This window comes from Oryctolagus cuniculus, chromosome 2 (assembly GCF_051225735.1).
Source record: "Oryctolagus cuniculus isolate XC-2025 breed Fujian yellow rabbit chromosome 2, ASM5122573v1, whole genome shotgun sequence".
NCBI lineage: Eukaryota > Metazoa > Chordata > Mammalia > Lagomorpha > Leporidae > Oryctolagus > Oryctolagus cuniculus.
Genome location: NC_142868.1, coordinates 121,728,654 through 121,743,856, shown reverse-complemented (window position 1 = coordinate 121,743,856; position 15,203 = coordinate 121,728,654). Strand labels below are relative to the sequence as shown.

General features: G+C 41.1%; 1 protein-coding gene across 16 annotated transcripts in view; it reads right to left on the bottom strand.

Moving 5' to 3' along the window:
- Positions 1-15,203, bottom strand: part of IMMT (inner membrane mitochondrial protein) — a 45,498-nt gene that overhangs the window by 27,488 nt on the left and 2,807 nt on the right. For 11 of the 16 annotated variants that reach the window (XM_051836707.3, XM_008254161.5, XM_089326159.1 and 8 more), the window contains exons 2-3: positions 1,490-1,563; positions 556-745 (exon numbers count right to left, since the gene is read on the bottom strand). In XM_051836707.3, coding sequence (XP_051692667.1) covers positions 556-745; positions 1,490-1,563 — 264 coding nt within the window. Of the gene's footprint in view, positions 1-555; positions 746-1,489; positions 1,564-6,774; positions 6,902-15,203 lie in introns of all 16 variants that reach the window. The other 5 variants (XM_070068827.2, XM_070068825.2, XM_070068823.2 and 2 more) reach the window with 1 other exon arrangement.

Below are 15,203 nucleotides of genomic sequence, written 5' to 3'. Positions count from 1 at the left end.
AAAAAAAAAAAGTTTAATTCTGATGCAGAAAAAGGAGTGAAAATGAAGAGTATGTACAAAGCCTCATGAACAATGAAAGATATTTCTGTCAGCCAATCAAAATGTAGCTGAAACTTCAGTGACTGTTTCACGCTCTGAAAGAAGCCATTGCTAACGTAACATGTGGGCTGCGTCATGACCATTTGACATCTACGGCTGTCAAGTCAGAGCTTGACGGCTGCAACAACGTAGACTGACAGATTCCCCTTCGATCCACAGGGCAACCAGGGTTACTTCCTCCTATACTGCTCCTCTATTTGCCCTTGTGGATCGCACAATTATTTTCCCCATGGTATGCACTTATGCATGTCCAAAAGGATAAACACTCACCTTATAGATTACTACCAGTTCAATTTAAACAGAAATGAAGTACCTCTGACAGGCTGTACTGAATTACAGTTATAATAAAACTTTACAATTTGTTTTTCCAAAATATTTTCAAGATGAAAAGAACCTCCTTTTAAAAGCCTTACATAGGATAAACTGAAATGCTAAACAAACAAACAAACCTCTTACCGGCTTCTTTGGCAGTGGAATACTGTAAGGTGCAGAACCAAGAACCATTTCAAAGAGTTTGTCTGAGTAAGGTATGGTTTTCTCTACACTTTCTCGGAAATGGGAATCCCATTTTGCATAAAGAATAGTGCCACCAATACCTCCACCAACAAACAAAAGGCCAGCTCCAGCAATTTTGCCAGCAGTCAACCTATATCAAAGAAATGGGGAACACATTTATATTTCTTGGCTTTCCTGTATCTATTCTCCAACTTAGGAGAATCAAAGAACTCTGATCTGTAACATCTACTTCTCTACCACTGATCCAGATCACAGCAGCCAAGTTTACTACCACAGTAGCACATCATATTTTTCTGATTTTTCAACAAGTCTGCAACAAAAAACTCCTAACATATAGGGATAACTAAATTTTTTTAGAATACAGTATCTAAGGGAGAAAGAATGAAGCAATCTATCCTTCAACACTTAAAACTCTAGATATTCAAATTATGCAATTTCCTTTAAACTCAAAAAAAAAAAAAAAAAAAACTACCATGACCTTTTAAGGCTCCTCTCCCTTAATTATATATTGTAAATACAATAAAATTAATCCTTTACAAAAGATCATAAAATATCAAACAGAACACTTTTTCAAGCTACAATATGCTGAGTTCTGCATATAAATCTATTTGCCATGGAACAGAAGATGGCACATGGGAAGGGGCAGCATCTCCACTGGATGCTGATTATCAAAAAACCAAAAGGCATCATAAAAATTTTTCACCCAGAAATACAACAGTGCTCCAGAAGGTCCCTCCAAAGATACCACAGCAAAACTCTAGAGTATATACTTCTTATTAAAAGGTTTTAGGCAGCTATTCCGATATTCCAGGAAAACACACATACACATACACACGCACACACACACAGTCAAAAGCCGAGACATACTACATACCCAGAACTGCCTGAAGTTGAGTATCTTCGGCATGGTCGTAATGGACGGAGGACAAATTTCCCGCAGAGACAACTCTAAAGGAGAAAAAAACATTGCAACCGATAGAGTTAAGAAATGTGGGGCATTTTTAGAGTTGGTAAGGCAGAAACAATACCTTTATTTTAAATGTCTTCAGTAAACAAAAATTTTATTTTCAGAAATCAAAGTCAAGAGACATTTATATTCTTAGAAATGAAACAGTGATGCTTCCTGCACCAAGACTCCTATTAGTAATATTTTTTAAAAAGAATTATGAGACTATGACCAATCAATATTTTTAAGTGCCATGTATGCTAACTATTGCTCAAATACAACTGGGATTTGCCACATGCTTTAACTAGCAAGAAAAAAACAACAGTATAAAATGTCTATTTTACTTAATTTAGATATCTGAAAAATTAGAGTCCAATTAAATACAAAGCATTATAGGCTATATACACATCCATTCATGCAAAAGTTCCAATCTCAGCTTAACTTATCAAAAACCCAAAGTTCCCACCTCTAAGCTAACTTTGTAGACAGTCAATTCCTAGAGGCATTCATCTAAATCTACAAAGTTCATTCTTGGTTAATTCTAGTATATGTATCATTAAACCAAAAGCCAACAGAAAAAAAATATTACCAGATGTGGTAAATGTTCAGAACACTTACCTCCAGATAATCAGCCCAATTCTTATATTATACATAGAACATACTTAAGGCAATATTTTGTGACTTTTTTTTAATCCAACTAAAACATACAAATGCAGATGTTCCTTAATAATAATATATGGATCCTTTAAATTAAGCAAACAAGCACTTAAATACTATTTGGGAAGGTACTGATAACTTGAAACCATTTAAAACTTATCAACTTGAAATTTCAAACTTATTGTAACCATAAACAAAATATTCTTTATACCAAGTAGAAATCAAGCTGCAATAACAGGGAAAATGCTTTAACCAGGTTCCATAACTAACTGTATCTAAGGAACATTGGAAAAACACAAACCTTCTTTTCAAAGTACATTTTAGGGAGCAGGCATTTGGCCTAGCAGAGAAGATGCCCACCACCTGTATCAGAGTATGTCGGTCTCTTATAGAATGGCAAATGCCCTAAACAGCACTCTGGCCTCAGAATCAGCCCTTAAGGAATTCAGCTCTGGCTAAAAAAGGTCCATGAGAGTTTCTCAGGCATGGAAAGCCAAGACACTGTGGCAAAAAAATGACTAAATGAAAGATCTCTGTGAGCGAGATCCCAGCAGAAAGAACAGGCCATCAAAGAAGGAGGTACCTTTCTCTGAAGGGAGGAGAGAACTTCCACTCTATGGCCTAGTCTAAATAAGGTCGGAGTTTATGAACTCAAGAGGCTTCCATAGCCTTGGCAACTCACGACAAGAGCCTCGGGTGATTACTGACTTCATAAATAAGAGTGTCAATTGTTAAATTAACAACAGGAGTCACTGTGCACGTACTCCCCATGTAGGACCTCTGTCCTTAATGTGTTATACTATGGGAATTAATGGTAAAGCTAATATTCAAACAGTACTTTATACTTTGTCTGTGTGGGTGCAATCTGTTGAAATCTCTACTTAGTATATACTAAGTTGATCTTCTGTATATAAAGATAATTACAAATGAATCTTAATGAAGAATGGGATGGGAGAGGGAGTAGGAGATGGGATGGTTTGCAGGTGGGGGGTGGTTATGGGGGGAAAAAATCCAAAAGTTGTATTTTCGAAATTTATATTAAATAAAAGTTAAAAAAACACAATTATGTTGGCCCGATTCCAGTGTGGGCTCCTGATTCCAGCTTCCTACTAATGCAGACCCTGGAAACCAGCAGTTAATGGCTCAAGTAATTTGGATGTCACTCAACATAGGAGAAATGGATTCAGTTCTTGTCTCCTGGCTTCAGCCTGATCAAGCCCTGGTCATTGCAGAAATTTGTGGAGTGAACCACTGGATACAAGGGTTTTCTCTTTCTCTCTCAAATACATACTAAATTAACAAAAAATTAAGTATCTTTACTTTTAAGAAAACATATTCCATGATCACAAGATATATGAAATTATTCTAGCATCACAGGTGCAATTTATATTCTATTTGCCAAAGTGTAGAGGTAAACATCTAACTCATGTTAATCTAACTCGAAAAATCAAAAAATAAACCAAATGTTTTAAAACATGTAAAGCAGACATAATTGGTATTTACAAATATTTCAAGGCAGGCACTGTGGTGCAGTGGATTAAGCTGCTCCTTGAGATGCTCGTATCTCTGGCTATTCTGCTTCTGATCCAGCTTCCTGGGAGATAGCAGATGATGGCTCAAGTGTCTGGGGTCCCTGCCACCCAAATGGGAGACCTGGATGGAGCTGCTGGACCCTGGCTTTGGACTGGCCCAGCCCCAGCTATTGTGAGCATTTAGGGAGTGAACCAGACAATGGAAGATCTGACTCTACTTTTTCAAAAAGATGAAATCATTTTTTCAAAAAAAATTCAATTATTAATGTGTAGAATTCTGAACATCTTTAAACTGCTTTTAACAGAATTTGAGAACACCCAAATTCACATCAGTACTTTTTAACATTTTTCTTTACCCCTGTTTCTTCTTTTATCATAGCTCTCTACCCTCGTAGGAGACCAGGAGGAAGCACCTGGCTCCTGGCTTCAGATCGGCGTAACTCCAGCCATAGTGGCCATTTGGGGGGTGAACCAATGGAAGGAAGACCTTTTCTCCGTCTCTCTCTCTAACTCTGTCAAATAAATTTTTTTAAAAAATTTTTTTAAAAATTAAAAAATTAAAAATTAAAAAAATTAAGAAAAGACTCCTAGTGGATCTTACAACTCAAGTGAGCCATATATATACCCATATATATTTGCAAAATATATTTCACTATAACTAAAGTTCCTAGTATTATATTTAAAATCTGAAATTTTAAATCAAACTTCAAAGTATAGAGTGAAGTCTTCCACAAATTTGTTTCCCAGCCACCTAGTTCCCCTCTTCATAAGCAACTACTGCCATCAGTTTGACCAGAGATATTCTATGCATATTTACCCAAATGTGCATTCTCCTGCCCTTTACCATCTTTACAAATGACACCCCAAACATACACCCTGTTCTTTACTAAGGCTCATTCTAGAATACATATTTTAGGGGCTGGCACTGCGGTGTAGCGGGCAAAGCTGCTGCCTGAAATGCTGGCATCCCATATGGGTGCCAGTTCAAGACCTGGCTGCTCCACTTCTGATCCAGCTCTCTGCTATGGCCTGGGAAAGCAGTGGAAGATGGCCCAAGTCCTTGGGCTCCTGCACCCGCGTTGGAGACCCGGAAGCAGCTCTTGGCTCCTGGCTTCGGATCGGCCCAGCTCCAGCCCTTGCAGCCAGTTGGGGAATGAACCAGCGGATTAAAGACTTCTCTCTCTGTGTAACTCTTTCAAATAAATATTTTTTAAAAAGAATACATAAATATATAAATATATATTTTAGATATTGTATATAAATGTATGAAAAACCTATTAAAAATAGAAGAAAAGCCAGGGCCAGCACCATGGCTCAATTGGCTAATCCTCCACCAGCGGCGCCGGCATCCCATATGGGCGCCGGGTTCTAGTCCAGGTTGTTCCTCTTCCAGTCTAGCTCTCTGCTGTGGCCCGGGAAGGCAGTGGAGGAGGGCCCAAGTGCTTAGGCGCCTGCATCCTCGTAGGAGACCAGGAGACTAGGAGGAAGCACCTGGCTCCTGGCTTAGGATCGGCATAACTCTGGCCATAGTGGTCATTTGGGGGCGAACCAACGGAAGGAAGACCTTTCTCTCTGTCTCTCTAACTCTGTCAAATAAATTTTTTAAAAAATTAAAAAATTAAAAATTAAAAAAAAATAAGAAAAGCCTCCTAGTGGATCTTACAACTCAAGTGATCCATTTATGGATGCTAGTTAATGTACTGTCAACTACCTCCTACTGATGGACACTGAAGTCTCATCTAAATTTTTGTTATCATAAATAATGCTGCCTGAGTAACACTGAAAAGACAATCTTAGGTCAATTCTTTGTATCTTATTGACTTGAAAAGCAGAGTTACAGATAGAGAGAAATCTTCCATCTGCTGATTCAGAGCTGGCCCAGACTGAAACCAGGAGCCAGGAGCTTCTTCCAGGTCTCACACATAGGTGCGAGGGCCCAAGCACTTGGACCATCCTCTGCTGCTTTCCCAGGGCATTAACAGGGGGCTGGATCAGAAGTGCAGCAGCTGGGACTCGAGCCAGCAACCATATTGGATGCAGTTGTAGCAAGCAATGACTCTACTCCCTATACCACAACGCCGGCCCCAAGTCAATTTTTAAAAAGTATTCTTAAAAGTAAAATTTGCCATGATGACAAATACTGTCAAATTAGCCAAACTGCCCTCTAGTAATATGATAGCATAAATTTTCCCACACCTTTCCAACACACTGTTATCTCTTTATCACTGACAATCCACTGGGTGAAGATACAGTGTCTCAGTGTCATTTTAATCACAATTCTCTTCATTATGATTATACTCTTTCCATATTTTTTTCTTCTCTTTCCTCTTACCTGTTAGGAAATTTGGATTTATATATATTTTTATTGCCTTTTCTGTGATTTGTCAGTGTATCATTTGTCCGCTTTTTAAACTAGGTTGATCTTTTTAATATGCCTTTGTCCATGCGTGATTTATAGATATTTTTAATTCATTAATTTATTTATTTGAAATGAAGAGTGACATAAAGAGAAAGAGAGATCTTCTATTGACTGGTTCACTCCCCAGATGGCTGCAGAAGCCAGGGCTGGGCCAGGCTGAAGCCAGGAGCCAGGACTCCATCCTGGTCTTCTACATAAGTGGCAGGGGCTCAACTCGGGTCATCAACAACTGCTGACCCAACTGGTCCATTAGCAGGAAGCTAGACTGGAAGTAGAGCAGCTGGGACCAGAACCCAGGCTCTGGAAGCAGCAGTTGCACACCATACCACCAGCCTCCTATATTTAAAGAAATTAGCCACGAGTCTATTACGTTTTGTCCTGTTTGTAAAGTTTTCTGTTGAGTTTGTGATCTCCCTTTATCTTTGGTCATAGTAGTTTATGTCATGCAGAAATTATTTTATAATGATGCAAATTAATAGTTTTCATCTAATAGTGGGTTTTTCAAGATTGATTTATTTGAAAGGAAGCCTGAGACAGAGAGAAATAGACAGACACAAACAAACACAGAAATATCTTCCATCTGCCACTTCACTCTCCCCAAATACCTGCAACAGCCAGGGCTGGGCGAGGCCAAACCAGAAGTCAAAAACTCCATCCAGTCTCCCACGTGGGTGGCAGCAACCCAGGCAACCGAGCCATCATCTATAGCTTCCCAGGCACATTGGCAGGAAGCTGGATGGGAAGTAGAGGAGCCGGGACATGATCCTAGGCATTCTGATAGAAAATGTGGGCATCCGAAGCAGAGGCTTAACCCACTGTGCCACAACACCCCCCCCCCACCCGATGGCTGATTTTTAAAAACTTAAGCATCTCATTCATTAGCCTACCTTCATATTCTAAGTAGTATTTGGTATCCTAGAGTTCTAATAGTCAGAAAATTTGGTCTTTATCAATCCTTAGACACCACAGTTTAGCCTTATCAATAAATATTTGATGTTGTCTTATTCTCTTCTGAGTTTTCCAACAATCAAGAATCTAGGTTATTTGACCTATAAAATTTTCTATAGATTAAATTTTTATTTTTTTTTTTTTTTTTTTTTTTTTTTTTTTTTTTTTGATAGGCAGAGTGGACAGTGAGAGAGAGAGACAGAGAGAGAAAGGTCTTCCTTTGCCGTTGGTTCACCCTCCAATGGCCGCCGCTGCAGCCGGCGCACCGCGCTGATCCGATGGCAGGAGCCAGGATCCAGGTGCTTTTCCTGGTCTCCCATGGGGTGCAGGGCCCAAGCACCTGGGCCATCCTCCACTGCACTCCCTGGCCATAGCAGAGAGCTGGCCTGGAAGAGGGGCAACCGGGACAGAATCCGGCGCCCCGACCGGGACTAGAACCCGGTGTGCCGGCGCCGCAAGGTGGAGGATTAGCCTATTGAGCCACGGCGCCGGCTTTATAGATTAAATTTTGCTAATGATCCAATTTAACCTGTTCTTATCCTCCATATTTCCTGCGAGCTGGATCCAAATACTTCTTCAGACAGCAGTTTGTTCCCTTTGGCAAAACTACAAGTATTTTTGCAATTGTCTCTGTTTATGAGATATTAATAGTTACACTGACATATAATGTCTGCATCCATTAACTTTTTAGAAACTGCAAAAAGTGGTATAAAATTCTATCATTTTTCACTTATTGAGTGACATTTTCTAAGGAGATGCTTCCCCTTATATAACTTGGTTATGCAATAGTACAGTTCACAGAAGATAAGCAGGATAAACACACAATTCTTCCCTTTGCCCTTTTATCCAGTTATCCTGTAGTGACTGGTCAGCTGTGGCTTTTATATTTTGCTAATTGTGGTAGACTATATATATATATATATATATATATATTTTTTTTTTTTTTGACAGGCAGAGTGGACAGTGAGAGAGAGAGACAGAGAGAAAGGTCTTCCTTTGCTGTTGGTTCACCCTCCAATGGCCACCGCAGCTGGTGTGCTGCGGCCGGCGCACCGCGCTGATCCAATGGCAAGAGCCAGGCGCTTCTCCTGGTCTCCCATGGGGTGCAGGGCCCAAGCACTTGGGCCATCCTCCACTGAACTCCCTGGCCACAGCAGAGAGCTGGCCTGGAAGAGTGGCAACCGGGACAGAATCCAGCGCCCCGACTGGGACTAGAACCCAGTGTGCCGGCGCCGCAAGGCGGAGGATTAGCCTAGTGAGCCGCGGCGCCGGCAGGTAGACTATATTTCTAAAACTGATTGTGTTTGCTTCCTCACATACTTTTCCAGATCTTTGCCACCTTCCAACCTCAGGAGACCTCAAGAGCCTGCTACAGAACCCAGAACCCCTAAGAATCAAGAGGTAATTTTTAATGTATTTACATTGTAAGTTATTTATCTGTTATTTTTAAATAAAAGTATATAATTTTTGCTATGTAATATAACAAAATAATTATGCTATTTAATATCTCCAAGTTTAGGGTAGTCTGTTCTACAGCTACAAATAACCAAATAAGTGTTTGAACCTGAAAGTGGAGCATACTGCTGTAAGAAGACATATAACACAGTAACCACTTTGGGACTGGTGGGGGTGGGTAGAGGCCTGGGCATGAGTGGTGGAAGAGGAAGGACCATAAAGACACTGTTACCACAAGCCTGAGGGGTTTCATACAGGCTGCTGGTAAAGACTTAAGGAAAGCAGGAAAAAAAATTGTTTTTGAAGCCTAGAGGGAAAGGGACCCTTGTTATGAAGTAACAGAAATTTCCCTAAATTACCATCTGTGTATGGAGAACAGAAAATTAGGTTACTAAAGTTACACCTAATGAGCTAACTGATGGATTCAGCATAAGAGTTCCAAGGAGAATGTTCAAAAGTATCAACTGGTTTCTCTTAGCTGAGTACAATAAGGATAAATATGAGCTTAGAAAACAAAAACTCATTTAACTGTCAAGGGAAGTTTAAAGGAAATAGAAGGCCAGGACTTGATTCTGAAAATATAACTTTCTCATTTTCAGCCTTTTATCAGTAAAAGCTATCTTAGGTAGAGAAGGGGTTCAAGACAGAGACCAAATTCAACTGTGTGACTCAAAGATCCTTTAAGAATCAGAAATATCTCAAGTGCCTCTCACAGAACCATTTTTTTAAGGTTTATTTATTTATTTGAAAGGCAGAGTAATAGATGGAGAGAGTGATCTTCCATCCACAGGTTAACTCCCCCAAAACAGCCCCAAGAGCAGGGGATGAGCAAAGCCAAAGCCAGCAGCCAGGAACTCCATCTAGGTCTCATATGCATAGCAGGAACTTAACATTTGAGCCATCAATTTATGAACCACCATCTGCTGCTTCCCAAGAACAGTAGCAGAGAGCTGGATCTGAAGCTGAGCATCCGGGACTTGAACTGGCACTCCTATATAGGATGTGGGTGTTCCAAACAACTGCTTAACCACCTGTACCACAACACCCATCCACTTTTCATGAATAAAGGTCCTTTAAGAATCTTAAGGGTATGCTTCCTAGATTCTTTCTGTCAAAACAGTAAGGCTACTCAGAATTTAAGGGCTTATCTCACAGCAGCCTAACAAGGAGCCAAAAATGAAAGGCTTGTCTTAAGATGTGTGTGTGTGGCATTTGTCTAATGGAGAAAGCCTCAGCAAGACTCACAGGAAAACCACAAAGTTGTTAAGAAAACCGTATTGATGAAAAACACATCCACTTAGATTTAAACAGGGAAAAAAGAACAATGAAGAGAGGCTTTTGGACACTAACTACAAAAGGATAGAAGGCTATGAAACTAAATAAGCTACAGTCTACATTTTCTGGAAGAGGAAGAATGATTCAAGGAATAGGAACAGGAGCCCAAGGATAGAACCAAAAGCTATAGAGAATCGCACCCAAGCAGGACTGAGCTTGATTCAAAGAATTAGCAACATATGTCCAGGCATACTTAATTTTTACATGTATGCATGTTTCTGCCTTTTTGAACAAAAGTATCTAGAATGGTTATCCTGTACCTATATTATTATATTCTGATGTACAGGGAGCAGATAATTTGTCTCTTTGATACACAGTCTTTAAGTTTACTTATTTATTTTTATTTATTTGAAAGGCAGAGCGAGAGCAGAGCAAGAGGGAGATCCTTCATCTGCCAGTTCACCCTCCAAATGCCTGCAACAGCCAGGGCTGGTCAAGCCAAAGTGAGGAGCCAGGAACTCCATCTGGATCTCCCACAAAAACCCAAGCACTTGAACCATCATTTGCTCCCTCCCAAGGTCCATCAACAGGAAACTGGGTTGTAAGCAGAGTTGAAGTCTGATCCCAGGCATTCCAACATGGGATACAGGCATCCCAAGCTGTAGCCCAATCTGCTGTGCCACAACATCTGCCCTGGTACAGTCTTTTGATCAAAAGAAGCAGTACTTACGGAGCCATAGCCTAGGGACCACATACACGATGTCTCATCCGCATTAGGATCTGGTTAGATGACAAAATACTGGTCCTAATGCTGTTATTATAATGCAATGAGATAATGAAGGATCTTGGGAAAGGTTGGGAATGTACAGTCATATCTCTGTATTCATGGAATTCAACAAAACTCTATTTGTAAATACTTGGGGAAAAACACACATCTGTACTGTGTTAGACTTATCTTATTATTCCTAAACAATATAGTGTATCAACAATTTAGACAGTGTTGACATTGTTATAAGGTATTACAAGTAATCAAGAGATGATTTAAAGTATACAGGAAGATGTACAATTAATCTGTGGAATACTTATTTTATAAGAGATTTAAGCATCTGAGAATTTTGGTATCCTCAGGGGTTCTGGAACCGATCTCCTGTAGATACTAAGGAATGATTATACGTGTATAGGGGAGGGATGTCAGTTGTAGCCAGAGTACTGAATATATTTTCCCAAAATGACTGCAATGCCTTTTCCTTTGCCACATGTTCTTTCAGAAACTTGCCACTTCTCCATCAAAAAGTGAGTTCTATGTACCCTTCCTTTAAACAAAGGCAGGCACTTAGTATACTAGACAGCAAAGTGATACTCTGCGCCACCTGAGCCTAGGACATAAAGAGGAAGTTTCTGCCTGGCTCTGTCTCTCCTTACACATGCAACCCAGCTGCCAAACTGGGACAAGGCCCAGACACATAAAGGAGGCACAAGTAGATGTTCCAGCCAACAGTCCCTACTGAGGTGTCAGCTGCAATCAGCATCAAGTGTCGAACATGAATAAAGAAGACTTAGAGATGACCCTAGCCCAGCTACTCACTGTCTGATGACAACCTCTGTGGGCCACTGAACAAGAACTGTCCAGCTGAGCCAAGGCAACTAACAGAACTCGATGAGGCAATAAAGTTCAACATAACTTGTTAGTAGTTAATCATAACAGTACCTTTTTGAAAGTAGAGATACAAACATTTTTGATCAATTTCAATACACTGCAATTTTTTAAGATTTATCTATTTGAAAGGCAGAGTCACAGACAGATCCTCCATCTACTGCTCTACTCCCCAAACAGCTGGAGCTGAGCAGATCTGAAGCCAGCAGGGGCCCAAGCACTGGGTCCATCTTCCATTGTTTTCCCAGGCACACTAGAAGGGAGCTGGATCAGAAGTGGAGCAGCTGGGACCCGAACCCGCACCCACATGGGATGCCAGCACTGCAGGTGGTGGCTTTACCCTCTATGCCACAACACCAGCCCCTGCAATTGGATTTCTGAACTAAAACTGAAATGCAATTGCAATTTGCCTATTCCGGATATGTTGTATAAATGGACTCACAACATACTCAACTGCCTTTTGTGTACAGCTTCCTTCACTGTTTTCAAGGTTTATCCACACTGTAACACGTGTCATAGACTTAATTTCTCCCTATGGTCAAATATAATTTTTTTTTTACAGAGATGTATGCCTTATTTTGCAAAACCATCACAAATGATAGACATTTGGGTTGCTTCTACCTTTCAACTACTGTAAACAGTGCTGCTATGAACAGGCACCTCCAAGTTTTTGTTTGAACTCAATTTTGGTCCTTTTGGGGAGCAACTGTAGGATCTTGTGGTAATTCTATGGTTATATTAAGGACCAACCCCTTAGTCTTTCATAGTAGCTGCATCATTTTACATTCTAACACTGTATGAGGGCTCCAACTTCTGTATATCTTCACCAATACTTGCTATTTTGTTTCTTTCTATTTACAAAATATTTATTTTTTGGAGAGCGTGCTCCCATCCACTGATTCACTCCCTAAACGCCTGGGGCCAAAGCTGGGAGCCAGGAACCCAATTACTTGTGCCAAAATTGCTGCCCCCATCCCCAGGGTCTGCATTAGAAGAAAGTTGGAGTCAGGAGCAGATCTGTGAATCTAACCCAGGTACTCCAATGTGGGAGCCAGGTGTCTCACCTAGCATCATAAACACCAGGCTAAAAGCCTGCCCCTATTCTGATTTTATTATAACCATTCTAGTGAGTGTGAACCAAGTATCTCACTGTGGTTTGAATTTGCTTTTCTTTGTGCCAAAGGACACTGGGTATCTTTTCCATGGACTTCTTTGCCATTTGTATTTCTGTTTTGGGTAAATGGCCTGGGAAAAGCCCCACCAGCCCAATGGACCCAGATGAGGCTCCTGGCTTTAGTCTCGCCCATCCCTGGCTGTTGTGGCCATCTGGGGAGTGAACCAGCAGATGGAATATCTGTCTCTTCCTCCCTCTGTAACTCTTACAAATAAATAAATCTTTAAAAAATAAAGTCAACTCTAACTAGGCTATCAAAATTGATCTTAATTAAGTTGGTTTGGTTGACTCTCAAGAACTTTTTAAGTTCTAAGCAGAAAAAACTTTGCACAGGCAAATAAACTTGAGAGGGCTAGATTAAGCTGACAGGCTAGGCCCTTCAAACTCAATACCCAAATCAAAAAGGTTGGGCCTGGTGGTACAGCGCTGGGACTCAGGAAAATGGAATTAAGACTGAACAGTGGCTGGTGCCACAGCTCACTTGGCTAATCCTCCGCCTGCGGTGCTAGCACCCCGGGTTCTAGTCCCAGTTGGGGTGCCGGATTCTGTCCCGGTTGCTCCTCTTCCAGTCCAGCTCTCTGTTGTGGCCCAGGAAGGCAGTGGAGGATGGCCCAAGTACTTGGGCCCTGAACCCGCATGGGAGACCAGGAGGAAGCACCTGGCTCCTGGCTTCGGATCGGCGCAGTACACTGGCTGTAGCAGTCATTTGGAGGGTGAACCAACAGAACAAAGACCTTTCTCTGTCTCTAACTCTGCCTGTCAAAAAAAAAAAAAAAAAAAAAAAAAGACTGAACAGTAAACTGAGAAAGGACCCCAGTTCTGAGACATGTTTCTAGAAAAGAAAGAACAATACATTTGTACTGAATACCCATATGTAGGGAATGCAAGGATACTAAGCCCTGACATAAAAGAAAAGGTAGATACCATCTGTAATGGTTGCACTTATTTGCCAATTTGGTGGATACTTCTGCATGAGATTAACATTGAAATGGTGACCTTTGGGGGCCGGCGCTGTGGCATAGCGATAAAGCTGCTGCCTGCAGTTCCGGCATCTCATGTGGGCACCAGCTGCTCCACTTCCAATCCAGCTCTCTGCTATGGCCTGGGAAAGCAGTGGAAGATGGCCCACATCCATGGGCCCCTGCACTCGCATGGGAGACCTGGAAGAAGCTCCTGGCTTCAGATCGGCTCAGCTCCAGCTGTTGCAGCCAATTGGGGAGTGAACCAGCGGATGAAAGATCTCTCTTTCTCTGTGCCTCTCCTTCTCTGTGTAACTCTTTCAAATAATCTTAAAAAAAAAAAAAATTGGTGAACTGTGGGTAAAACACCTTCCTCCATAATATGGGTGGTTTCATCTAGTCAGTTAAAGGCCTGAACAGAACAAAAAGCATGAGGGAATCCTCCAGCAGACTGCCTTCATAGTGTTAGGACTGTGTCTGCTCTGCTGGTCTCCAGGCCACCAGCCCGTAGACTGAAACTGCACCACTGGCTCCCCTAGACCTCAAGCCTGCCAGTGAATTCTGCAGATTCTGAACTTGGCAACCCCCATGACTGCATGAGCCAAATCCTTATAACAAACATTTCTACGAGTCTATATGTGCACATCCTATTGGTTGTGTTTCTCTAGAGAACACTATGACATATCAGAGCTTCCAGAATCTTCAGGGAGGTCACATCCATGAACAATACTAAGAAAAATTCATATAACACTTTCATTCATGGACCCATTTCTCTCTTGGTGCTTACATTTTATTTATTTTTTATAGATATATACTTTTACTTCATTTTACTTGAGAAAGAATAAGAGACTGTGTGTCCAAGAGCATACACAAACATGCATAAGAACAACTCCATTCATTGGATCATCCCCTGATTACCCACAACAGCCAGAACTGGGCCTAAGCCAAGAGCTGGGAATTCAGTCCATGTCTTCCAGATGGGTGGCAGGAGCCCAATTACTTGAGCCATCACTGCTGCCTCCCAGGGTCTGCACCAGCAGTTAGCTAGAGTCAGGAGACAGAGCTGGGTAATGAACCCAGGTACTCTGACTCCAACATGGGGTGTGGGTATCTTTACTGCTGGGCTAGCAACCTGCACCAAAGCTTTTATTTCAAACAGGGAAACACAATAAATGCCTATTATAATGTAAGGTAGTGCTAAGAGCTATGAAGTAAAACAAGATAGAGTGAAGCAAGGAAGCAGTCAGAAGTCTGGTTTAGATAAGGAAGGGCTCTCTGAAGGGGTGGCATTTGAGAAAATATATGAATGGTGTGAGCTAAGCAGTGACAGACATTCTAGCACGAGTGAGGCACAGCAGAAAGATGAGATATGAAGAGTCAGATCATGAAGGTACTGGAGGGTATGGTAAGGGGTTCAGATTTTATGCTGAATGTACTGGGATGTCACTGAACACTGTATCTTTGTTTATTTTTAAATGCCTGTGCAAAGAGTAGAGGATAGTCTGGATAAAGATACATGGGTCTGGTTTTGTTTTTACAATGCTAATGCCCTTTAAGATCTTATTTATT